General features: G+C 40.5%; 1 protein-coding gene across 2 annotated transcripts in view; it reads right to left on the reverse strand.

Annotated features, from left to right (window-relative positions):
• CDH4 (cadherin 4) overlaps window positions 1–27,904 on the reverse strand; it is a 512,453-nt gene that overhangs the window by 26,718 nt on the left and 457,831 nt on the right. For both annotated transcript variants that reach the window (XM_072110989.1, XM_072110990.1), the window contains exons 6-7: window positions 25,359–25,503; window positions 19,429–19,601 (exon numbers count right to left, since the gene is read on the reverse strand). In XM_072110989.1, coding sequence (XP_071967090.1) covers window positions 19,429–19,601; window positions 25,359–25,503 — 318 coding nt within the window. The remainder of the gene's footprint in view (window positions 1–19,428; window positions 19,602–25,358; window positions 25,504–27,904) is intronic.

The raw sequence follows: 27,904 nt of genomic DNA on the forward strand, positions 1-27,904 counted from the left end.
TATTTAGATGTTCAGATGAACAAAATTGGCCATGTACCACTAGTACATTGAATGGACATCACACGGTTGCACTAAATGTAAAATACATTTCTAATTGCTCAATCCCGTGGCCATTATTTGAATGGACCGATCTGTTAAAGGGTACAGCATGTCCTAGTCAGAGTCATTTTTCAGGGATCACTCATAGACTGTAGTTCATGAGGATCTGTGAAAATCGGAGGCCGTGATACAAATCATCTATGGAAAAACTGCAATTTTTGCAAAGTTTGTGCGCAGGTAGCCTAAAAAAATCCGTTGAACAGAGAAAACCAAACCCCACTGAGGGTTTGCTAATAACCATGGAATCAGGGCGATTCACTGGAAAGCTTGGACCAGAAAGTTTTTACTGAACTACCATCAAATAAAAAGACTAATGTCACCTGAACCAGAAATCTTAATCAGAGGTAAGTCATCTAGATATCACGCTGTCAAGGAATTGGCATCCAACTTAAAGCTCCAAAGAGTTAGTGTGTCCATATATGTAATGTCAGAGGTAACTGTAGGTAGGTTACCATGAACAGCCATTTTGCAATGGCACTATTTGCGCCTTTAACAAGTAAGCAGCATGGCATTTTATTAGTAGCAATCCACATACAGTAACCACTGCTTGCCCAAAATGTGTATGGGTACTCTTGGGGTACGAGTAGACTGTCTGTTCATGATGCAGTTGAGATGTGTCCAAAAGTTTTTTTTTTTTTAAATACATTTTTATTACATTTCTTTTTCCATACATAATTGTTTTACAGGTTTTACATGGTTAGAGGCTTACTCAATTATGTCTTTTATTTTCCATACACATCTCATTAATATTATATTAGCCACCCCCACCGAATGTCTGTCAAGGTGGAAGAGAGAGAAAAAAATAAAAATAAAAAAAAAAAGAAAGAAGGAAAAACTCCCTCAATAATGTCAGTTTTCGAACTTAAGTAACTATCCACCAAATTTGTTCCCACTTGTCCAAAGACCCCATTTTTTCAAAATATATTCTTTCATAATTCCTGATTTTTCCTATTAGGCCTCTCCCTTCCCCAATAGCTGGGATTAAAGGTTTCATCCAGGATCTTGCAATTAATACTTTTCGCCACCAGGGATAGCCTGCAAATTGTTTACTATTCCCTTATTTATTAAATCATTAATCACCAGGACTTCGAAAGAGAAGGGTAACTGAATGGAAATATAAGAGTGGATCTCAGCCAAAATGTTCTCTAAGGCTGGGCACCCCCAACTCATATGCAGAAAATCGGCCTGTCTTTCATTACATTTAAGACAGGCAGAGCTATACCCCATCTTAGCCAGATAGAGCCTATGTACAAAATTAAACTATATAAACCTATGATTCACATTTAAAGAGGAATAAACAATAATACAATATACTTCTGACCAGTGAATAACAGTGTTGTAGTTAGTATCCCTTTCCCATTGTTTTTCTGAATTGAATTTACTATCACTTGAATTATCCCTGTTTAGTATTTTATATGCCCTAGAAATAGTGAGACTATCTTTACAGTCAAAAAAAAGTTTATCAAAAATAGTGTTATAAGAAACCATAAATCGTGTTTTATCTTTAGATTTTTTATAGGCATCCAATACCTGCAAATAGTGAAAAACAAACCTATTTCCCATAGGGTATCTATTTTGTAATTCATGCAATGGAACCAGTGCTCCATTTTCAAATAATTGATCTATTCTAGTGATCCCCATATCTGTGTATCAGTAATTAAAAAAAAAAATTCCTCTAAGTTGGAATTGTACCAAATCGGTGTACAACTTAAAGCACTTGCTCTATTTCGGTTTTGTATCCTGCACATCCGGCTAATGTTAATGTGAAACATTCCCTAAATAATACTCTGTAAGAAATTATGGAAAAACTGTGATAATTGTCTTCTTTCGGCCTCATCTCAGCCACATCCTGAATGGACCATCTATTAGTACCCTAGGGGTATATTTAGAGGGCAGTTAGGGGGTGGTTAAAACCACAATAAAATAGCATTAAAAATAGTATGCTTTTTTTTTTTTTTTTTTTTACAGATAAAGAAATTTCAGTTTAATTTGCAAAAACCGCAGTCACCTAGAACACCATGCAAAACCACATGCATTTTTAATGTGGTTTTAACTGCACCTCGAGTGTAATGTTGGTATCCACTATTATATGTGGTTATTATACCCAAGAGCATCCCAACTACACTATGCTATCTGCAGAGTAGCTGCAGCAGAAGAACTATAATATATTGTACAGTTAATTTAGAAAACTTTCTGTGCGATTTTGGATCTTCAAAATACTCAGCTTAACAAAAAGAATCTTATATTAATCTGGGATTTCCTGTTACATGTGTGGGATTTCCATGTGACAAGCCATTAGAGGACAAAGCACTGTCAACCTATGTTGCGACACCTCCTGAAATGCCAACCTATATCAGAAAAGATTTAGGGAAGCGGCAGGAAAAAAATCCATAGCTGGGCAGAATCCAGTTTAAATAGATGTTCCTAATCCGAGCTGACTTTCCTGCGTTGTCTGCATGGATGAACTGCAAGTGAACTGCATGATGCTTCCGAGAGTTCAGCCTGAGTGTCTAAGGATGGAGGCGGCAAAAAGCTCATTGGCACTAGACTGTTCTTTCACATCACTGTATTACTGTGACAATTACAGTATATAAACTGATCATGAGTACAGTTTTACACTGCTTGTTTGCATGGAAGAAGAGAGTCCTTACTCATAAATAACTACAGAGCATGGACTCCTGTCCTTGGCACTGTGGTAGGTCCACAAATGGACACATGCTTCTAGCCTTATGGTAGTTTCACAGTGTGTAATGCGCGTCTGTGTGTGTAATGTGCATTAGTGTGTGTAATGCGCATCTGTTGCACTTCCGTTGCATTTTGTCTCCAATTTTTCCTTCAGTTTTTTCCCAGCATCCGCAAAAAACTGAAGGTTTAAGATTGGTTTGAAAACATAACACATGGTTCCAAGCCTCATTAGTGACAAAAAGCAAAAGGTTTCAAAATTTTTGTCCATGGACAACGAATCAGTCACAAAAGAAGCCAATGTGAAAACAACCATAGAAAACAATGGCTCAGTACGGCACCCGTGAAAATCACTGAACCACGGATGTGAAAGGGAGAAGGGGGGAGGGTGAAACAACAAAAAATAAATGCATGTGTGCGCATGAAAAAATGCATGTCTGACAAAACCCATGGGGGTCATATTTTCTGTCTTTTCTCTTTTATTATGCAGCACAATTTTTTCAGTGTGGCGCCTGATATATCTTTACAAAAATTGCAACTTTGGTGCAAGTTGCGGTAAACAGTTGTCACAAATAAACTCCAGTCCCGAGCAGGCGTAGGTAAAAGTTTACAAGGAGTTTAAGAACAATTTGCAACTTTTTTGCAACTTTTTAGATAGAAAGTCTAAAAAGCCCACAGGCTCAGCTGATATATTACCATCTCAGGCAAATCAAACAAGTCCAAAACCCATAAAAAAAGACACACACAAATGTCCTAACTAAAAATACATTGAATACAATGAGTCATTGTTCAACACAAGTCCTGCACGTCAGAAACAAACACAGAACTCGAGTGTGAAAGAACTTGTTAGTTTCTTAATAAAACTGTGGGCGACCCTGATGTCAACCCACAGGTTTGTGTTTAAGAAAGGTCTTTGTGTTTTTATTAATATTTGGGTAATGGTCCGGAGGTAAAGGGGCCTTGTGCTTTGGGGGGGAGGGTTATATCAAGAGTCAAGAGGACCACTTGTTGTACATTGTTTACAGGCAAAATATGTGGTGCTAAATTCTAATTGCAACTGAGCCTATGGCCGTGTTCATGTGCTGCATTTTAATTGCATTTGCACACACAATTCCAGCGTAGTGAGGGGAGTTTCTACTTCACACAGATAAGTTTACATGTAAATGCTTGCAACTGGGAACGTATACCATACGTTTTACTGGTAAACAACGCAAAACACACAGTGCCTGTTTTTAGCAGATGACAGTAATGTGAATTATGCTCTTTTGATAAAACATGTGGTGCCCGTTTTTGATCGCAAACATTTAGGTCCATACAGGTACAGAGCATCAGGTGTGTTAACACAATACCAAAGAAGAATGATATCAATTATTCTACAGTTAAAAGACTTATTCACAACAGTGGTGGAGCAGTGATACTTTCAGATAAATGGCAGCCACTTATCAAGTTAGGCGTTTTTCACGCCACTCATCCTGTGTAGCGCGGGCACTCCTCGTCATATATTAGGCACACGGCTTGCTACAATTCACTCCAGTAGGAGTCAATTATAGTCATGTTGTTGAATCCAAAGGAGACTGTTGGCTCTGCCTTATCCCATGCTACACCTCCTTTTCTGGAAGGGACAAAGGTGAGGGAGAACTCAATTTGCACAAAAACATGAAGCCATCTATCCAATATCTAAATCTTAGCTGAAACTGGATTATGTGACAGGATAATGACAAATGGGTAATGTAACAGGAGATTGATCCCAAGCACACCAACAAATCTACAGACCAGCTGAAAAATAAAAGAACATTGGGGAAGATTTACTTACCTGCCCTGACGTTCACCTTCTTCTTCCTGGTGCATGTAAGTGCTTGATTTTGCGACACAATTTGAAAGTTAAATCCTGCGCTCAGTTCGAATCAGTTGGATCATCCGATGCCACGCCCTCGAATGAAATCCGATCGCGTGTGACACAATCCCCAGTTAAATACTTGTCGCAAAATCCGACAAAGGTGAGGGCGTGGAACCTTAGTAAATAAGCCCCATTATGTAAGGGCCTAGTTACCCACTCTAAATGTTGTCATGGATTTCAGTGCAGTTTTTTATTTAAAGGTTTTTCATTTTTGTAAAAAAAACCCAGCAGAAATGGTCCCTGCAATTTTAACAGAACCATCTAAATATTCTGTAAGTGTTGTGACACATCATACATAGATGCTGATGTTACCATCACAGGCTGGCCGAATGTTTAGTAGGGTCAGAACAATGGGAAAGAAGTACTTAGACAGTAACTGGGCAAGCAGATGTAATGTGGCAGACATAGGCAGAGTTGTGTTACCTGATTGCTAAATGACATTTAACAATGAGACGTTCATTATATATCAAGCAAACGCTAATGCATTTTCACACTTCAAGGTTCTTCATCTTATACACTGTGAAGCACATGAGAACATTCACATGATCTATGAACCTATTACCTATGACCAGTCTGTGCATTGTATTGATTTCAGATTACCAATTTCTATGGTGAACACAGTCTATGCAGGCAATAGTTACCCATTGCTTACAAGCTGTGCTGGGACTTGTAGTTCCACAAGTACAGAATAGTACAATTCACCTTTGCAGAGACAGGTATAAGACAGTGCACCGTACTTGCCATCCGTCTAGGCACAGAAGCCGCCATGAAGGATGTATCTGTTCAGCTTCACTGCAGTTAACAGAAGAGGGTAAATATAGTTTGATGCACACACAATGTTCCAATTTCCACTTATTTACTTGACGTCGCGTCTGAGCCCACGAAAGGTTACTCCAGCAGATAATTGTATGCGGTTCCAATCAGACTAAATACCCGATCTGCAGCTACGAAAACAAAGACGTGTCTTCGTGGTGTTCACAGCATGAACACTGCCACCCAAATCAGAATTTGATGAATAAATTAATTAAAGCAGATAATGGTCGATAATGATTTTCATTAGCAGGAGAAGCGAGTCCTAGTCCTTTCTACCTTTGTGATGATTAGGATCTGACACACAGCTTGCCACTGCTGAATACAAGTGTCATCTATGGGAGTTTGGGGGCAAGATATGATTTAGGATGTAAAAAAAAAAAAGAATCAGCAATGTAGAAAATTCACAGGGACAGTAATAATGGGAGGAAGTGTCCAGACAAGAAGTTGAGACGGACAAGTAAGGTGGCGTCAGCTGAGCAGGCCATAGTCCTGTGGACAGACTGATGAGGTGCTTGTACTCTCTAATAAGTGTCTGCGCTCTTCCCTCTCACCCTATGTGATCATTCATTACAGCAGATCACTGTCTGCACTGAACCTGTCACCCTCCCATGCAAATGTATATCCCTACTGGGCTTTTCGACACCTTTAATGTCAGCGAAAGACAAATCTGTAAGAATACCAACTCTTTGGGGATTCAGTCGGAAAAAGATCAGGATACAAGAGTTCATTTTGTTGAAAGAACATCACCATCCCCTGTGGGTGTAATATAGTATTTGCCTGGACAATTGTTGGGGACACCCATAAATGCTCATATGCATTTCACATGAATTTGTTGATATGTGGACGATTCTACATTTGGATTTGAAGGAGGAAAGTTTACGGCATATTACAGTACGTAGAAATGCATTTATGACATTTAAAAAAATGTGAGACCTTCTGCAGATTTCCACACCGCACAGGAGTTCACACACTGCACGGCATGTAATACAACAGAATCTACACTGGCAATTTAGTTCTTGTGGGCATAATCTTAACCCCTTCAAGTGGATGCCCTTTTTCGATTTTGCATTTCATTTTTTTCAAAGTATCATAGAATATAAGGATGAAAAAAGATGTAGGTCCATCCATGTAGGTTCAACCTATTAGAAACAGGTTAAAAAACAGGGGTTTTTTTTGCGTAACAAATTGTACTTCCTAGTGGTACTATTGAATATTTCATGCCTAGGATTGGGATATGGACACTGCAAAACACATGGAACTTGTTTCATTCGCAAGAGTTTAACTAGAAACACATTGGCGATCAGGCAAGCTCTCCCTCGCAGCCCTTGCCTTGTGTTTGTATTCACTGTCTATGAGACTGCTGGATATTGCCAAACACTGCCCAGTATTGTGAATAGCAACATATATATATATATATATATATATATATATATATATATATATATATATATATATATATATATATATATATACTGTATATAGGGTTCCTGTATACAGGCATTCCCCAACAAATGCAGGGTCTGTAAAATATTGTCCTCATTGTTCCATTATAAAGTATTACATTTTAAAGGGAGCCATTTTCACTTTTCTTAATCTTATTACAATGTGGAGTATCTGATGCCATTGTAAAGTCACTTTCACACGAATGTTGGGGGGACCAATATCCTCCCACACAACTTGCGGCCAGATATGAGTCCCTATAGACATTCTAAAAAATTATTTGAGGGAAATGAGCAAGATATCTACAACAAATTAATGCAATATACATAGAGTATATAGTTAGTGACAAGCACAGTTTACTTCTCACCTAACAACAGTATATAAAATGACAAGATATCTAATATGCTATCACTGGATCACTGGACCATTTCTAGTGTTTTAAAGTATAGGTTCAGTTTCGATTTGCTGTATGTCATCTACATCTACAGATAACATGCTACTAAAGACTGTGGCTTTTTAAAGGAAATCTACCAAAACCCAGCATGATAATAGAGGGACACTAACTCATAGATACAGGCACCGTGACTGCGGTAATCTTTATATATCTGTTATCTATGACGTCCTTCCTCCTAAAATCACCATTTAAAATTACCATAATAAGAAGTGCTATAGGTAGGGCAATACCAGAGCTCCTCCGTACTGCAGCTTCATAGGCTGTTAAACCTTGCAGGTGCATTTCCCCCCTCCCAATGTGTGCTGAAACTTCCTCTGCTGCTAAGATTACAGTAGGCAGAGGGAGGGGGAAGTGTTTGGAAATCAGAGCAGGTAGTCTAACAGAGATAGTGCAACAACCTGTGAAGCTACAGCACAGAGAGACTGTGTCATTAGTATAGTATGACTTTGAGTCATTAGTATAATTTTGAAAGTTGATTTTAGAAATAAGGTGACCGTAACACCTCTGTAATCTGGTTTTACAGACTGTTATACTGTCTCGCCCTGCACAAGTGCTGAGGGTGCAGAGGGGAGAATGTGACAATATAACATTTTGTTAAGCCAGATCACAGAAGGACTATGGACTCCTTACCTTTAAATTGAACTAGGGTAGCCCCCCAGACTCATTAGCATAATTTTTAAACAGGGTCAGCTACAGCTACTTGCAATGAAGTCAGGTAGCGAAATTAAACATTCAGAAACTAAAACAGTCCCCGTTTCCCTAAAATATTCCCAAAGAGCCACCTCATGGGTTATTTTATATAGAGCCCCCAAATGGGCTGCCAGGGACTGAGATTTGGCCATTGATTAGATTGTGAGCCCCATTGGGGAAAGGGAACAGTTTGACAAGTTCTGTGCAGCGCTGCGTCCGCTATATAGATAAAGAATTATTTTTATTATTATTATTATGTGAGCCCCTCCAGCAGCTCTGGGCCTCGGCACTTGCCCAGATATGCTGGGTGCTGGCTCCAGCCCTGTTTTCAAAAGTTTATTCTAGAAGGAAGGAGGCCATGTATATCACATATAAAAAGATACCAGAGTCATAGTGCCTGCATCTATGAGTAAGTGTCTCTGGTTTATCATTTTGGTGGTTTTCTTTAACAATATAAGGAATTAAAATCATAATGTGTTTAAAAACTATATACTGTAGTTTTTCAACATACAAAGAATAACTTGGACAGAATCCCCCTTCATTCAATAATCTTCATTTTACAAATTTACAATTCCACACTGATTCTGCAGCGTGTGTCTGTTTTCTGTATGTGTCACTGTTATTAGAGCAAACTTTGCATAGCTCAATAGTACAAGCTATTATAATCTCTTGCACACAGGGACCTAATTCCTGTTGTTTTATAATAATTAAGTTATAAGTTTAAAATGCCTTATTTTTCTTGTATTAATACCCCATGATCAGGGGCGTAACTACAGCGGTAGCAGCTATAGCAGCCGCTATGGGGCCCACAGTGTCAGGGGGCCCGTCATCCGACCTGACACAATAAAGAATGGAGGATGTGCACCATTATATCTATATTGTACTGCACATGTCCAGCACAATATGTATATAACATATACTGTGATGTATATATGCAGTATATGTGATGTGTATATGGTGTCTGTATACACTGTATGTGAGTATGTTGCATATGGCACTGTACGTATGTGTATATGTACATGAGTGTATTTATATGTGATTGTAACTCGCATGTGTGAGTATACTAATATGTATATTTTTTAAGTGGGAAGGGAGGCCCCATGCAGTAGCCTGCTAGGGGGCCCTGTCTCTCCTAGTTATGCCACGGCCCATAATCTCTAAAGAGACGCAGAATTTCATGGCACTAGATAAATAAAGGTTTATTCATATCTACATATCAGAGATATAGATAGGGGAGAATGATTGCCTATTCTCTCTGTACTTTGAATGGAACACATCATAGCAATGACCTCTATCCACTCTGAAACTGAATTGAGGTACAGGTAATAATTAGACATAATTATTAGAACATAAAAACGGAAGACTGGTGATAAATGTGGGACACAATTTATATAATTACCTGGTACAGCATTATTCCTTTGTTTCAGAAACAATGGCCTAATATAATTTAAAGATACATTTTAATTGTTGTATCTCTGTCCGGACAAAAGAGTGGAAACCACATACCTACCAATTCACTACTGAAGCATACACTGAGAGGTACACACAAAATATATTTGTATTCCATCATCCGGAGCGCCTCATTTATCTCCTGCCAATTAGTCCATAAATAACCCAATTAGTAAAGAACTCGAGATGAACGAGGCTGGAAGCGAGGACATCCAGGTCTACGTTTACTAGAAGAGATGAGCTGAAGACCTACGCCACTAATTTAAGAGTCTCCTGACATTTGCAATTAAGAACAAATGCTACATTTACATAGCTCTTCATAATTAACAATTATATAACAAGGTTGTTCTTCTGCTTTTGTTTTTTTTTTTTTTTTTTTTCTAAAAAAAATTATTTTGCTGCATTTTTTTTCCTCCTCTAATCTACTTATCACATGAAAGAGACCGTAAGAGAGAACCACAGACTTATACAACATAAAGATTAGGGTAAAGCTGTCTATATGGTGGGGTTTGACAGATATTGGCTAGTCCATTCTTCCATAATTTGGGGTGTTTTTCCACTAGCAGATGTGAAGCCTTTATGGGCAATGTTCTAATAGATAGCATCACAACTACTACTATTTTACAAAAACAGACAAATCAGCTCACCACATATGTCATCTGAGTGCACAGGAGTAACACCCAGAAGCTCTTGACGAGCAAATCTCCAAAAGTATCTGAATCCAGTGCCCAAGGGAAAGTATTGTTAAATGTAGTATTTTATTCCATTAAATTAAAAGACAGGAAAACACTAGTATATATCTTTATATCTTTTAATCTAATGGAATAAAGTACTTCATTTTACAATACTAAGGCTCAAGTGCTGGATTTGGATACTTTTAGGTAAATTGTAACATACTTTTTCTTTTTCCACGGATGGGGCGTTGTCGGCTGACGTGGAGGTAAAAAAGTGTGAAAAAAGGACCATTTTTAGTATTTATGAATTATAGAATGATTGCTCCTAGTGGCATACCTAATTTATTTAATGTTCTGGGGTCATCCCATTTTAGAAACAGATCATTGCTGGTTCTGGAATTATTATTGACTAGATTTCTTACAATTCATATACAATGGAAAGTTTTGTGTTTTTTTTGCCTATAGACAATTTCTTTAAAGGAGTCCACTACTTATAAGCTATACACTAAGGGGAATTTATCATTTCCATTTGTCTTTGACTTGGTTGTCTATGTTCAATTACATTTTTGTTTTATCTGTATTCATCAAGTGAGTCTATGTATGTTGTTGTAATAGTTTTGTTTTAATTTTGGTTTGTCTGATAATATTGTTTTTTTTTTTTGTGTTTGTTCTTTTTTTTTGGCGCATATGACTTGGCGCATATGTCCCTTTCTACACCAAGGGTTCACTGGAGTCATTTTGTGGCAAAATCACAAATCATAATTTTAGTTCCATATTGTGAAAACTAGTCTAAGAAATAATGAATTTGGCGCAAGAGAATTTGTACCACAACTACGCCAAAACAACACCAAATATGACAAAAACACAATGATAAATCCCCCCTCTATGTGTTTTGCCTGGTTCAAAGCCTCTCTTTAGTGTACTTTGAACCGTTGTAGCAGGCCAGAATATCCCTGTCCCAGATTATACCCAGGGGAATAGAGTACCCCTCCCCCAGCCAAGAACATACCCGGTATACTTTGGGATAGCCCAGAGTATATCCCCCAGGCCTGAATATAGTCTAGGCCAGAATAAATCCCTCTAGGACATATTATTACTTCACTGGTTTTCTTAACTCACACACACGACCATTTTGGGCAGTAAACTGGCCACACAAACTGCTCACGTCTGCCATTGACAAGCATTATGAATGGCCACGGTGTGAGGAGCATACTTTGTTTCACCACGACCAAGCGAGGATGTCATGTCTCATTATGGAGGAGGATGGAAGGGTGAGGAACACTGACCCCTTTCCATCTCCACCACACCAGAAACTTGCTCTGGGCATGTGAACGAGATATTTAAAGCGCGTTTATGATAAACAATGTGATTTGAATGTTAGGTTGTGTTCAGACTTTGAGTTTACATTGCATCAACATCTCATTGATTTAAACCATGTTTCTGTTAAGCTATGTGTATGGGATGTTTATACCGCATTTACGTATGTAAATAATTGCACAGTATTTACATAACCACAATTTGTACATCATTGGGGTGATATATCATACGCCGGCTCTCCAGCTGTGACCTGGAGTAGTTTCAAGTAAAAACCAAAAGTACACAGGCCTACTCATTTGGGCATTGTCCTCTATGCCCCTTCCAAGCCCACATGGCATAAAGGTGGTATAGTCGCTACTGTAATCACTAATTTTTGCACTGCACAAGAATTAATGAATATTTCACTGCTTCTATAAGCAGTGTTAACTCCCTCTGGTCTAAGCCATTTTAGGGCTTTAGAACTAAGTCTGATTTTTAAAATCTGCCCTGTGTCACTATAAGTGGTTATAACTTTGTAACGCTTTAACATATCCAGGGTATATTGAGATTGTTTTCTCTTCACGCATTGTACTTCAAATTGTGTTAAAAATGTTCTGCTTTTCAGATGAGGTAGGCAAGCACCCGAACAACTTCATAACTAAAATTACCTAAATGTCTGCTGTATGGAATTTTATGCATCCTCTCTCTCTTTTCTAGGTTGTTATGAGGTTCAGAATTTTGGGTGCCATTTTTATGAAAATTGCCAAAACCTATTGTCACATTTTACAGGCTATAAAATGTTTATTTTTTTGTAATTTGGGTGATTATTTTTTGTGGCATGAGATCCATTTTTCTGGAACATCATTTAGGGTGATTAACTCTTTCTTGGTGGTGGTTAAAAAAAAATCATAATTCTGGTGAAGGATTTTTAGCTTTTTTTCCCATCCACTCACTGTACCATAAAAATAATATGATATCTTTATTGTATGTGTCACCACGATTACGGCAATACCCCATTTATATAGCTTTTCTATGTTTGACTTGTTTTGCAGAATATAAAACTCATTTTGTGAGAAATTCACTTGTTTTTACATCACCAACCATAACAAATATACAATAAAATAAAATTGTCACTAAACCTGTATGGTGAACGGCGTAAAAAAACACAAAAAAACCTCACAAAAATTATTAAATTTTCACATCTGACCTCATAAAAACAGCATAAAAAGTAATCAAAAAGTAAGATTTACCCTGATATGCTACCAAGAAAAAGTACCGCAAAAAACAAGCCCTGAAACAGTTCTGTAAACCAAGAAATATAAATGTTATACCCATTAATACAAGGTGACGCAAAAACAAGCGAATTTCTCAAACTTTGTGAATTTTTTCGTAAATTTTACAAGGGATATGAGTCAGGCCCGGCGCCAGCACCCGGCTGCCCCGGGCAAGTGCCGGGACCCCGTGGTACTGGAGGGGCCCCCTGATCTCCCCAGGTCAGCAGGACATCTGCCCCGCTGCCCGGGAGATTCCTTCCCTCTCTCATCACGATATGTGTCCTCCAGACACAGATCACGGTGAGAGCATTTGCTGTCACTGCTTTCCCCAATGGCTGAAGGACCTTTTCATGATGTCATTGGTCACATGACCTGCCAGGGAAAGCAGTGACCACACAGAGAGAGCTGCATGAGTGAGGTGAGGAGAACATGGGGGGCAGTGTGTATACAGGGGGAGGGGTGGCAGTGTGTATACAGGGGGAAGGGTGGCAGTGTGTATACAGGGGGAGGGGTGGCAGTCTGTATACAGGTGGAGGGGTGGCAGTCTGTATACAGGGGGAGGGGTGGCAGTGTGCATACAGGTGGAGGGGGGTTAGTGTGTATACAGGAGGAGGGGGGTCAGTGTGTATACAGGAGGAGGAGGGGGGTCAGTGTGTATACAGGGGGAGGGGGGAGGGGTGGCAGTGTGCATACAGGTGGAGGTAGGGTTAGTGTGTATACAGGAGGAGGAGGGGGGTCAGTGTGTGTACAGGAGGAGGAGGGGGGTCAGTGTGTATACAGGAGGAGGAGGGGGGCAGTGTGTATACAGGAGGAGGGGGGGCAGTGTGTATACAGGGGAAGGGAGGAATGTGTACATGGGGATGGGGGGGCAGTGTGACTACTGGAGGGCGGCCCATAAAGGGGCCCACTAGGGCTCTGTCGCCCAGGGGCCCACTTAAACCTGGAGCCGGCCCTGATATGGGTGTTTTAAAAATTGAAATAGACGCATGACGGAGCAGTCTCCCGAGGGTGGGGATGGGGGGGCGGGGTTACCGCTTCTATCTGGCCACTCCCATGGGACAAGGGACACTGCTCTGCAGAGAGAAATGTAGACTTTTATCTAACTTTTTTTTTAATAGAAAAAAGAGAGTTTTATTATAAAAACACTTTGGCAATATGCACACTATTCTCTATAGGGACATGGGGGAGCCAGAAAAAGGACTCCTGATAACAGGTTCTCTTTAATATGGATCTTAGTATTATATAAAGCAAGCTATGTACTTTTTCTCCCCTTCAAATACTTATAAAACCTTTGGGGTACATTTACTTTCCTGGTTAGCGGAGTTCACCAAAAGTACATTGTCTGATGATCATGCACTCTGCTGCGATTCACTCAGATCGCGTGCATGTAAGTGCTTGGTCTTGCGACACAATTTGAAAGTTAAATCCCGCGCTCAGTCCGAATCAGTCGAATGGTCCGACGGCGCATCCCCCAATCCGATCGCATGCGACACAACACCAGCGCAGACCCCTGTTAAAGTCACGCAAATCTGGAAAAGGATGCAAAGTCCGATGAAGTGCGATCCTCGACCCTTAGTAAATAAGCCCCTACGCAATATGTAATATAAGGCAAAAGGTTCCCATGTTTTTATTGAACCTTAACATTGTTGCCACTTTTTTATTTCTTCAATACATCAAAAAATACAAAAATGTAAGAAATATTCCCATCTTGAAAAGTGAAGCCACACTTTATCAATGGTGGAAGGAACATGAACCCTTAGACCCCAGTGACCCTGAGAGTCATGGAACAATATTATAGGAACTATAATAGTTCCGCATCATTCTCAGCTGTAAGTAGAACACTAGGGCCATAGTGTGCTGTGACAACAATAAGCACAGTTGTGTTATGTCGCTTTTAGATTCTCTAAGATGTTACACTGTTGGGATATTTTGATACATCAATTAGACATACTGTACACAGAAGAGCAAGCTTTGTCTGACCTTGCTATGTTGTAGGATGACCTTGGGTAGGTGTTGTGAGTGGCAAGCTGTAGCTGAACATAAAGAGGTGCCACTCTGATCGATAAGGTAGATGCCTACTTGCCATCAGCTGGGGGTAGAGATAGTAATAGACATTCTATCTCACACGCTCCACGTTCCCAGCTGAATGAGCACAACGCTTTGTTCAAAGTGACAGTTTGCAATCCGCTCTCCTATAACAGGCTCCTATTCTTTTGCAGTCTCCTGTGCATTATGTAATTTGGAGATTGGGATGTGCAACCCAGTGTCCCATTGGTCCTTCTTCCTGCTGTCATCTTGCTAAAGCCTTTGACAAGAGCGCTCTTTTCATTCTCCTGACAGTGCTACATACAATGATCTGATCAGAAAGACATCCTGGAGGAAAGGGTGATTCTTTTCCAGAGCTCTTCATAAAGCATTTAATTGTATGGCGGCACCAAGCCCCGATATTCTGCATCTAGTAAGCACATATTGATCCGTAATGAAACAATTATCGGAAAATGATACATTTCTTTGCTCAATGGCGCAGCAAATCTATTTATTGTTCTTGTTGTTTTGCTCTGCTATGTATTAAGGACCTGGCTATAGCAATGTGATTATTAGGCTGTTCTTATATGCATGTGAACATAAGAAAAGAGATATAGGGGCTTATTTACTAAGGGTCCCGTGGCGCATTTCTGTCAGGTTTAAGAAGGGGATTGTGTCTCACGTGACCAGATTATGGCGCATCGGCGACTGCTTTCGTACGACAGAAATCGGGGGGCGGGCCGGCCGATCCAATGGATTAAGACAGAACGTGGGATTTAACTTTAAAATTGTGTTGCAAGCCAAGCACTTACATACACCGGGAGGAAGATGGTGAACTCCGGCGGACTTGAGCGGGGACACATGCATGAAGTAAATGAATCACAGCAGAGTTCCTTCTCGTCGGATACTATGGATTGGGGAACGTGCAGGACCAGGTAAGTAAATGTACTCCATAGAGATATAGAAGCTGGGGAATGTGGAAAGGTAAATATCTGATTCTGTAAAGGAAAGATAGGGTGAAGTGGGGCAAGCAAACGGCACAGAAAAGTCGGAGGGCTACAAAATGGGGGACGTTTTAAGTGGCGGATGGCTACAGAAAAAGGGTCTTATGCCATGTGAGGGCCACTAAAAGAAGTATAATATATAATTTTAAGTATAATTTTTTGGGGAAGTAAATTTTAATGGAGGGGTGATTGTAAATTACGGTGGCTAGTATATTGACATAACACAAGGTACAGTTTCTGGGGAAGGGGAGTACAGTAAAAAGCTGACAGATTCCCCACATTCTATGCATCACAGGGGATGTAACCGCTTTTTCAGAGCCCCATGGTCATGACATCATTGGAAGTTGTTAAATCAGGTGGAGGAGTAGGCAAAGCACAGCACTGACAGAGAAGACACATTACTAAGGTATTGTGTCTTTCATATTATGGACACACACAGCCTACACACAGCTCTGTACATGGAAAAATAGAACATTTATGGAATTTTGCAGGTGGGGAGCAAAAAAAGGAAACTTGTAATAGAAAATAGTGGCTAAAGGGTTAAATTGAATTTAAATTAAAATTATAATTTTTTTTCCCAATATCACCTAAGACTGGGTACAGTCAGCGCTTTTACTGCGTGTGTAATGTCCAAATGCTCATCCAACATGTGCAGTGAACCCACATGGTTAACCCGTTCAAGGCAATGAAAAAACATTAAAATAGACAGAGTTTCTTGTTCAGCAACCAAGTATATCTGTGAAAAACAGAAATTTTCTTTTGTTTTGGCTTTTTTTAAATTTATGATTCTGTTGACGCCAATTTCCGCGGCGGTGGCGGCGCTAGGATTTGTTCTTGGCTTGGATTTATCAAACCCGGCCCACTGCACACATTCCCTCCAGATTTGCCACACGGCTTATAAGCTAATGAGCTTTGCATACATTACACAGGTAATTTGTAAATGCTGATTACTAGCGAGTATGGGTAAGATATCTGGGTAGATTTCCGTGGAGATGGAAATAAGAATTAAAAAGTGGAAAATCCTAATGCACAAGATACAGAGGATATCGCTTGTATCATGCTTCAGGAAAAAACACATTCTTTTCTATTCATTTATGCAACGTGGAAGCAAGATCAACATTATCTGGGCTCAGAGGCAGGGATTTCACCGGAGATCATTTCAGCCGACGTTAAACATAGCACTATAGATAAAGCTTTATTGTTCTGCTTGGTTTATGACAGTCCTAGCATCTCATCACAAAAGCTGGGTCTGTCAGGAAGCGACAACACTGCTGGAATTATCTTCCCAATTTAGTGAGCTCCAGAATTTGAACAAATCCAAAGTTAAGAGTGTAGATTTTGGATAATGTTATGGGTTATGATGACCCCCCCCCCCAAGCTAAATGTGGAGAGGAAAACACCTTAGCTAGAAGATAACCAAATTCATACCTAGTCATTAGGCTAAATGTTTTCCTCTGCCCCCTCTATGTTTCCACTGCCTCATGAATAGAAAATGTTACTTATTGTACACGTTGTGTCACTATTTCTTGTCCCTTCCCATGGGTGTATCTCATGTCTTTAAAATGGCTTCTTAGGATTATCTCAAAAAATATTTCAAATCCAGCCTTGTCATAATTCATACATTTCAACTGCTTGTTAATGAATCTTTGACCACGGTCCTTCAATACTCTTAGGGTGTTCTAAGGATTTTAGAGTGAGGAAGCCAACAAAACATCTATTTCATGGTTGTGTTTCTTCTACTTAGGAGCCCCCTGGGAGAAGATATAATTAGGAAATATGTCCCCCACATCCTACCTTGATAAAGGTGACAAAGGGGGTGGGGACTAGTTAGATATTCAAAAAGAGCATGTGAGAATCTACTTAGATGCAACCAAGCCATGCAGAGCAGGATTTAATCGGGAGAGCCATAAGGGGGTGGAGAGTCGGAAGTGTGGGGGTAAACCTGGCAGAGGGTTTCACAGTGCTGGTCGGTGGGTGGTGGGTGCACGGTGCCGCCTCATCGTCCAGCAGGAGGTGCTCTGCCTGAGACGAGATGCTCAAATTGCCTCATGGCAGGTGCGCCCCTGGTTGTACCTCGAGAACAGGGATCCATTGCCCCCCTTCCCACAGCCGAACTGAAGGAAGAGTGATAAGCTTGCATGGCCACTCTCCAATAAAGTCTGTGGGAATGGCAAAAATATGGGGCAGATTTGCTAAAGTCCTTGCGCCAGTTTTCTGTCAGACTTTGCACATTCTTTTATGTGCAAACTGCTTGAACATTAAAGAAGTGTTTGCGCCATATATGTGACATACGCCGCCCTTTCGTGGCGCGGCTGCACTATTCTTCATGCAACACAAATTTTGTCACTGAAATGGGTGTTTCGTTGCTATTTCAGACCATGCGCCAAATTTAACATGCAAAGTCTGATAGAAGTGTGTTGCACACCCCATGTTAAAGGTGCACCAAAAAAAAGTTGGTGGACTGTGTGGGGGTAGTGCAGGGAGTGCCATATTCATGAAGAACGGGCACCACAATTCAAGAATCTTGCGCCCTCTGCACACTAAACAGACAAACTGCATATAGTGTAGTTTACACTGTTTTTAGAAAATGTGTCCCTATATGCTCGGTGCACCTATAAAAAATAATAGAGAGTAACGGTGCATGCATTCAGCCCAACTGGCAGAAAGGGGGTTGGCAGACCCCTGTTCCCAAGATTGGTGAAGGTTCCATAGGTAGGACCTGCATCTATCATTTATTGATATGTGATAAATAGTCTAAATTGAATAATCTAATTTATTCAGTTTCATTCCCCTTGCTGACCCAAGCCTACAATATTCTGTCAAGGAGCATTGACACGATGCTGTCTACAGCTTGGTATCTATAAAAAAATAATTGATTAGGGTATAACCCTAAGGGCTTACTCACACATCCATTTATTCTCTCATTATGCTATCAATGATTTTCATTTATAGCATACTGACCATCTATTTTCTATGTTTTTTATCTTTTTAGATTTTTTCTACGTATCCGTTGTTCATTATAAATATTTTTCACATTTGCGGATCACAGACAGACCTAGAAGTCTACAGGTCTGCAAAAAAATTTGATGTGTAGTCAGTTTTTTTTTATTTATAATGCTAGGGAACCTTCTTACTAATGTGAAAACAATTATTATTTTGTGGATGTGAATAAGACCCAGCACTGAGTTTATTGCTTCATTGTTGCCTATGGGATCTTTTCATTTCAGCTCAATAATCATAAAGCAGTGGGAAGGACCAGAGCAGTAGTGCTTTTCCACATGCCTGTGCCCCATCCGTATTATCCAACCCCTATACAATAAATATTTTTAGCCATTTCTATCTATTGCCCTAGCAAAATAGCAACACTAATGTAGACAGAATTATTATAGGGCAATTTGGGACTCTAAACCACCAGTCCAAATCGGCCAGAAAGGTTCCCTGTAAGCGGTACGTAATGCTTATTGTCTTTTTGCCCATTTTATCTCTCCCATTGTGTCTCTGTGTCTCTCCAAATTTTAATTTCACATTCACATAGGGTGTCACATGATCCTTCTCTGGTCGTCTAGTTTCACCTGCAAAATCTTGAAATGATCAGAATACAGTATGCTATATCAAGGATAATTCTACTCACCTCTCGATCCAGACCTGCAGCCACTGTATTAATAGCTCCAGTCTGACTGTGTATGACAAACAAGTCCTTAGATGGGCTCTGCGGACGCTGCTCCATGATCTGATAAGTGACTATTCCATTTGATGTGGTGATGTCATCTGCATCATGCGCTGTCACAGTCATGACATAGGTACCTTAACATGAAGGAAATAAGGATTTTATAAACCAATGATTCAACTATGATGTTGTAAAGATGCAATATTCTAGAAATCATAGACTTCTCTGGCTTCACCCCTTTGGCCTTCCTCTGGTGCTGGAGGGTTTCAGTCACTTTGGAACGGCACACCATTTTAGCACAGTCAGTTAAACTGGGTTTGTCAGATAATTACGGAAATTAGGTATTAGATCAACACCAATAACTGTTTTCTACTTTTGATTAGTGTTCTTTTACAATTATCTCATTTTTATTCTGTGCTTTAGAATATATACAAATTATAAATAAGCTTACCATACTGCTATTTCACATATTAGGATATATTCATATAGGACTATGAATGACCTTGACATTTAGGAAATTGTGTGTTCTGTAATTTTGATCTCCAGTGTATATATGCACACATTATATCCACTTTCCGTAATAATGGTATCGTCATCCATCCCCTCACAGGCTAGGAGAGATTTGTCATGTCTTCTACCTGTGGCTTGGCCTCATATTTGCACAACCCCTGGATATCCAGTCATGTAATCACAGATCAAGTTTAAATCCTTCTCTCGGGGTGAGACGGTTCAACACCTCTTCATTAATTGTATTAAGAGTGAAGGAGCAAATGAAGGAACTCAGGATGCCAGCACTTGATACAAGCCTCTGCGTGTTTGCCACTGTGCGCTTTAAAGGATTAATTTCACAAGCCTCAAATTACAGCTTCATCTCAAAACGAACTCAGCCCCATAATTGGCTTTCTGTTCAAATCACCAAGGCTAAAGATTTAAATTCTTCATATGCAGATGACTTTCAAGTATCAGGCCCCATCTGTGCTGCGCTCACTGGCATTCATCTCCCAGGGGGAGAGGCAAGCGAAGCAGAAAGAGCTGGTGCTGGAACACGGGCGCAGCCGGGCACACTGTCAGTCACGGGCTGGGAAAGCTGACACACGGCGCAGGTAGCAGGTATCATATCGGCTAGAGGCTGCTGGTGTGTGCTGGTATTTGTAGTTCTACAACATCTATCAAATCGCAAATTATGAGCAATATGTTTGCAATTGAAAAGAATTTACATACTAGTGTATAAGCCAAGTTTTTCAGCACAAAAAATGTGCTGAAAAACGTCCCCTCGGCTTATACACGAGTCAATATACTTAATGTATAAAGAGTAAAAAATACTTAAAAATACTTAAAAAATAATAAACTTATATACTCACCCTCCGGTGGCCCCGATTTGCAGCGCTGCTCCCCCGATGTCCGTGCGGCTCGTCTTCAGGCTTCCGCACCGTCTTCTTTCTTCTGCTGGGCGCTGCCATGTTTTTCCCCCGGGCAGCGCCTAGTATGACGTCAGCAGCGGCGAGTCATACTATGCGCCTGCTGGCCGGGGGAGTTCAATGGCGGTGCCCTGCAGAAGAAAGAAGAAGGGTGCGGAAGCCTGAAGGGTGAGTATATAAGTTTATTTTTTTTTTAATGCTGGGCTGGGCTGTATTCTACTGGGGGCAAGCTGTATACTACTGGGGGCAAACTGTATACTACATGGGACAGGCTGTATTCTACTGGGGGCAATCTGTATACTACTGGGGGCAGGCTGTATAGTACTGAGGGCAGGCTGTATACTACTGGGATCAAGCTGTATACTACATGGGGCAGGCTGTATTCTACTGGGGGCAAGCTGTATACTACATGGGGCAGGCTGTATTCTACTGGGGGCAAGCTGTATACTACTGGGGGCAAGCTGTATACTACTGGGGGCAGGCTGTATACTACTGGGGGCAGGCTGTATACTACTGGGGGCAAGCTGTATACTACTGGGGGCAAGCTGTATACTACTGGGGGCAAGCTGTATACTACTGGGGGCAGGCTGTATACTAATGGGGGCAGGCTGTATACTAATGGGGGCAGGCTGTATACTAATGGGGGCAGGCGGGGCTGGCTGTATACTGCTGGGGGCAAGCTGGGCTGGCTGTATACTGCTGGGGGCAAGCTGGGTTGGCTGTATACTACAGGGGGCAGCTGTATACCATAGGGGGATGGTTGGCTATATACTGGGGGGGTCTGTGACCAAGGCATTTCCCACCCTCAGCTTAAACTCGAGTCAATGGGTTTTCCCAGTTTTAGGTGGTAAAATTAGGGGTCTCGGCTTATACTCGGGTCGGCTTATACTCAAGTATATACGGTACAACAACAACAAAAATGACTGTTAATGTTTGTTCTACTGATATATATGTAGTTTCTTATGTAAAAGAGAAACAAGCAGCACTGCATGGTATCTACGTGGGAATAGGAAGACTAATATTATTTAACATTAGATAGATGTAAAGCATATACTTTCCATGTACGTTGTCTTTTACTACAGTAGGGTCACTTGGAAAGACTAATAGAAGTCATTTAAACTATAAAGCTGCTCAAAAGAAATTTTTGCTTGAGATATTTTTTTATATTTTAAAATTTCCAATATACGTAGTTTGTAAAGAAATTCTGCTTAGTTTGTAAAGAAACAGGCTGAAACAGCGTCCATTAGTAACAGCTTGTACCTCTCTGTCGATATGGAAGATCTCATTCAAGCCAGGCTACAGCTTTATTCCTGCTCTCCCTATGTTTCTTTATATACCTCTGAGCTTTGAGTTTTAACCCTTACTGCTTTCTGACTGGCTGTAGTATTCAATGAACACTATTTTCTAATTGATTTGTTTCTCTTTCTTGTTTATAATGCTTGATTTTAATGGGAAATTTCTTTTAAGCATGGGCAAAACTGTGGTGATGGGTCACACCACTGGCAGTAAATATCTCCAACAGCCAGCAGCCCCCGGGAACTCTATCTCTGACAGAACCCGTCGCTCACGAACGAACCGGCTCTTAGAGCCGACTGTTTTACGTGAACGACCTGAGCCAGCTCCCCTCAGTGAGCTGATGGCTCACTTAACCCTGCCAATAACCGGCTCACCATGCCCCCTTTAACCCGATACAATCAAGTTAAAAGTGGTGCGGAGTAGGGTAACTGGCTGGACTGTGGCTCCCTATTATACATGTAATAGGGAGCCGTTCAGGAGCTAGAAGAACCGGCTCTCCTTAGTGAGCGGAGCCGAAAGATCCAGCTCACTAAGAAGAGGTTGTTGGCTTGACATACCCACAGGATAGCTGGGCACTCTTCTGAAGGGGGCATACGGCTCTTAAAGGGGAGACGCAGCTTTAGAGGAGCTAATGATTCAAATGAGACATGGGCTATCTATCCAGGCCCTTTCAAGCCAACCAGAAGAAGCAAAAAGTTATTAAAACCCCAACGTGTAGGTCAATGCACAAGTCTTATTCTAAAAAGGTTTAAACATGTTTTTCTGATATTTGAAGAGGTTACAAGATTATTGACTACTTGTTCTTAATAAATAAACATAAAAGTTATATCTGCAGGACATCGCCATGTTGAATCTGTTTTTTCCAGAAATGGACATCAAATAATGACAGGGCAACCTGCTCTGGACCCACAGCAGTCACCTGAAGTCGAAGTAGATACCCTGGGGCAAGTGTCGGGTTCTCCAGTGGCAGGGGATTACCTGGGTCCCCTAAAATATGGACTAGCTAATATGGACAAAACAAGAGAATTGCTATAATGATGGCTGAATACTGAGTACTTTGCATGGCGTATAGGGCTACAGGTGCACTTTAAAACGAGGAACAGTGACAGGCCCAGGAAATTTTAGACCCCAGTGTAAAGATTTAATTGTTTCATATTTATTCATTCAGAGTCCTTACAGAGAGCGGAGTCATAGAAACGATTCATTAATTAATCAATTCATTAGCTGAGAAGCTGACACTTGAGCCGCTTGCAGCCGGATTGTGAATGAAATTCTGCATCTGTGTCTGAGCACGGCTCTGGAGTCGCACCATGTGACACGCAGCGCTGCTGATTAAGGCAGCCTGGTCAGTCAGGGGAATAGTGATATCAACTATGAGCTGGCTCCTTAAAACCAGCAATATTCCCAGAGAGATTGGCTTCAAAGCTCCGCAACATTATTCATTACAGGGAGAAAAATGGCAGCCTCTTATTAAGCACTTTGAAGCAACTACATACATTCAGGGCTGTAGAGAAGAGCAAGGGGGACATACTCACTAAACATCATGGAAATCCTGAGGGACACCCGTCATTGTCTGCTACAAACATCCGAAAGTGATTATTTCTACTGTTATATGGAGCAGTGTCTGGTAATGATGCATCAGCAGATAGAGTTGTATGAGTGGGCTGCTCCTGCGCATTCATTACAATGACAGCTCCATTAATGTGCACACACAATACATGGTCTAAATATACTACTATTATTAACAGCCCAGCACGACACTGCCCCAAGTGACAGAGAGGCTCAAAAAGTGATATTCTTCTGCACAGCTTGAGTGGCATAGGGAGCTCCACTAAGTTGTCAAGATAATCATATGAAGCCTAGAAAAGTCTTTTGTATAGTCCCTATTCTAGTGGACTGAACCCATGCACAAGACTATAATGTCATATTCCGGGACACGATGCATCTATTTGGCACCCCGTGTTTTTAATATGGTGTTTCTGCATAGCATAGTTTTTCAGCTTGTACCCTAGTGTGATTGGTGGCATATATTAAGGGCTGGTAACTACCATGGATTATGTGTTATGGCTGTATGGGTTCTGTAGTGTGAACATAGTCATACAATTATAATTATATATACAATATACACTTAGTAATTAGCAGTGGCATGTAGAGCTGACACTGCACTACATTCACAATGGGAGATAAGGAACCTACACATACCAGAGGATTTTATTAGAACTGATATCCAGTGAAGTGTTCCAATCCAAATCTGTCCAAAGTATACAGGAATGTGGAAAAGAACGGAGTGCACGTGGAGCGCTTACAGTACCAACGCCCAAAAAGAATTTTCAAAAATACCAATAAAGTATAATACTTGAGCAGCAACGTTTTAATATCTTTTTTAAAAATTTTCAGTTACAATCACGATTTAAAAAGTCCAATATAACGCATTTCGGGTTCAAACCGCAACCCTTGTGATGTATTGTTTTCCACAGCCAAGGCTCCTTCCATGCAGCTCTGGGATCCGGCATAAAACCTTTGTGCCAGTGCGGAGCCCTCCTCCTGGCCTCCGTGCCTGAAGCTGTGGCTCGTCCCGGCCCCTGTGAGCTGTGCAAATGCTGCAAACTGACACCCCATGGCGGGGAGCAGGAGAGAGATGTGCCGGCAGATGTTTGCAGATTTTTGAGTTGTGAGTGCTGCTCATTATAGTTGCCTCACTATACCTACCTCTAAAAGACACCACCAGTCTGGACCGGGGGACCAGGTGCATTTTGCCTGTGTATAATGCAGAGGGTGCCGTTCTTGAGGAATCTGGCGCTCTCTGCACTGCTCCGACGGAGTGCGGCAATTTTTATTTGGTGCACCTTTAAAATGGGGTGTGCAACAATTCTGTCAGACTTTGCATGATAAATGTGGCGCAGGGTCGACTGAGCACTGGAATGCCCCCTTCAGTGCAGAAATGTATGTCACATGAAGAGCAAATGTGTCTCGAACACTTCTTAAATACCCATGCAAGCAGTTTAAACTAGAAAGAATGTGCAAAGTCGGACAAAAAGCTAGAACAGAGAGTTTAGTAAATGTGCCCCATTATGATCTGCCGACTAATGTGCAGACATTTGTACTAAACTGATCTACATATATAACCTTATATAACCAAGGAAACGTGTCGAGGAAAAGTCAGTGCATTACAATCTTTACCTGGTTTCGAAGACTCCTCCACCGAGCCATTGAATATTGTGCTGGAGAATTCAGGTCTGTTGTCATTCATGTCGATGACAAAGATTGACAGATCAATGGGGTTCTCCACCTTGTTACCATTCATATCCACAGCATGGGCCCTGAGCTGGAAATAAGAAGACCTGGTTAAAGATCATTGGTGCATCTACAAGAGCTGTGTGCAGGTCTCCTGTTTTTATAATATTTTTTATAATATTTTTCGTTCTCGATACAGAGGGGAGTGGATGAGCCAAAGTAGACACAAATATGGGATGTATAATGATGACTGGTGGAAAGTTTTTCTGGACACATTCAGAACAACTTTTATCAGTGATACATTTATGTCAAAACTGACATAAAAGCATGATCAAGGTCTCTAAGAAAACAGCAACAATTGGCTCCCTAACCACTCACTCCATTCGCTAAATATTTGGTAGGCTCTATCCATCGCTGGTCTATAGTAATACTATTGAAGTGACCAGCTAGTGAGCGTAGGGGTACAGCACATGGCAGTGTCAATAGTTGGCTCTTGGAATAGTTCCTGTGTATAAAACAAGTGAAGTATTCATTGATATGGATACAATTCTGGGTGCATCCTATGTATGCTTTTCAACTTCATAAACTACTTGATATAGTATCCTAGACCAGAGGACATATGACTTAGACATTATAATGAGAAATTTAGGCAAAGTTCTAAACATCTGACTGCACTTGTACAGCCAAGCTGGAAAGCTATCACGGACTTCACTGTAGCCCAGACGGTTGGTAGTCCCACCACATTTACAAGCTCTTCTGATGATTATCCATCTGATTTGGAGAGGATTATTACCAGACATTCTGAGCACATAATGGATACCATGCTGCACATTCAGCTGCAATACTGTGGAGAGTACAGTCAGCTGCCTGCTGCCAAATACGGAGAGTCCAGCTACCATTCTGTCCATCAAGTGTCAAGAAATTAATTCATTAAAATACTATAAACTTTTTTCTTTATTTATCATTGTGCATATTTACAATCTCTTAATCTGGTATCCAGATTAAGTACAAAATTCTGAAACCCCTTGAAGCACTGATTCTATCTGAAACTTACTATTATGATAATCCTTGGGTTTTTTGTTTTGGCCCACTTAACTCACAGATAACCTTTGTATTCCTTTCAATGACCCTCTCGTTCTTTGTTACAAGCATAAGCTACCAGTATATATACACCAGCCATTTCCATGTCATTTATGTACTAGGGTTCCCTTAAGAAAAATTCATATTAAACAAATATACTTTTATTTTCCTGGATATATTGTCTTTAACAAATCAATCCAGCTGGCAGCCGTAACACGGTGGAGGTGCAAGTGGCGCTTCCTCACCAGATGTGATGATTGTGTGGGTTCACTGATCTGACACTGAAATGATGCTGTCATATTATGCAGAACTCTCGCTGGGGACTTACTAGAAAGTGTTATCTGAATGAGCAGGAATAAAACATAGTTAATGTTAACTCTTACACTCCTAAAACCTAGCACTCTTGGATACTGGCTGTTTTACCTTCTCTTAACAAGTGTTGACAATTTTCAAAAAATGTCTTTAATTCCTTCAGAACCAAGCTCTTTTCCATTTAGAGTTTCTGATATAGACTTCCAAAAGCCATAACTATTCACATCTTTCCTTTTACAAAGCCGTATTGGGGGACCAATTGTATATCCTATTGGCATCATTAAAGGGGTTTTCCCACAAAGGAAGTTAGACCCTATCCACAGGTCTTCAGGGCAGTTGACGAGGGGTGCAGCAGGAAAATTTGCATAAATGAATAGAGGAGATGATAATACAAAGCTAGATCCTATACTTTATTATATCTTTCTGTGTCCCTCTTTTCCCCCTACCTTTCTTATTTATTTAAGCAGTTGAGTAAATCAGCTTTCTGTTCTGTAGCTTTCTGAAAACTGAGAGGAACCAAATAAAGTGTCTAATTACTTTTTACAGTCATTGAATAGTCATCTTAGAGAGATGATCTATCTACATACACTACTGCTCAAAAGTTTGGGGTAATCCAGCCAATGTAGTGTTTTCCATGAAAACTCATACATTTATTTTTTAATAAATGAGTAGATTATATAATATAGACCAGACATTGACAAGGTTTAATTTTTGAAATATTTCGATTTGAAAATTTGAAATAATTATTTTCTCTGTTTCTTCCCTAAAAAGTTAATGCATTATTTGTAGGTGTGCTTTGGGTCATTTTCCTATTGAAGGGTGAGATTGGCTCCAATCAAGAGATGCCCAACGGGAATGGCATGGCATTGCAAAATGTCCATAACACTTTTTTCCAATCTTCTCCTGTCCAATTTTTGTGTTCTTTTGCCCATATTAACGTTTTCCTTTTCTTAGCCAGTCTCAGATATGCCTTTTCTTAGCCACTCTGCCCTGAAGGCCAGCATCTGGAGTTGCCTCTTCACTGTAGAGGTCAACACTGGCGTTCTGGTTCTATTTAATAAAGCTGCTAGTTGAGAACCTGTGAAGCGTCAGTTTCTCAA

Source organism: Engystomops pustulosus, chromosome 6, assembly GCF_040894005.1.
Source record: "Engystomops pustulosus chromosome 6, aEngPut4.maternal, whole genome shotgun sequence".
NCBI classification, from domain to species: Eukaryota; Metazoa; Chordata; class Amphibia; order Anura; family Leptodactylidae; genus Engystomops; species Engystomops pustulosus.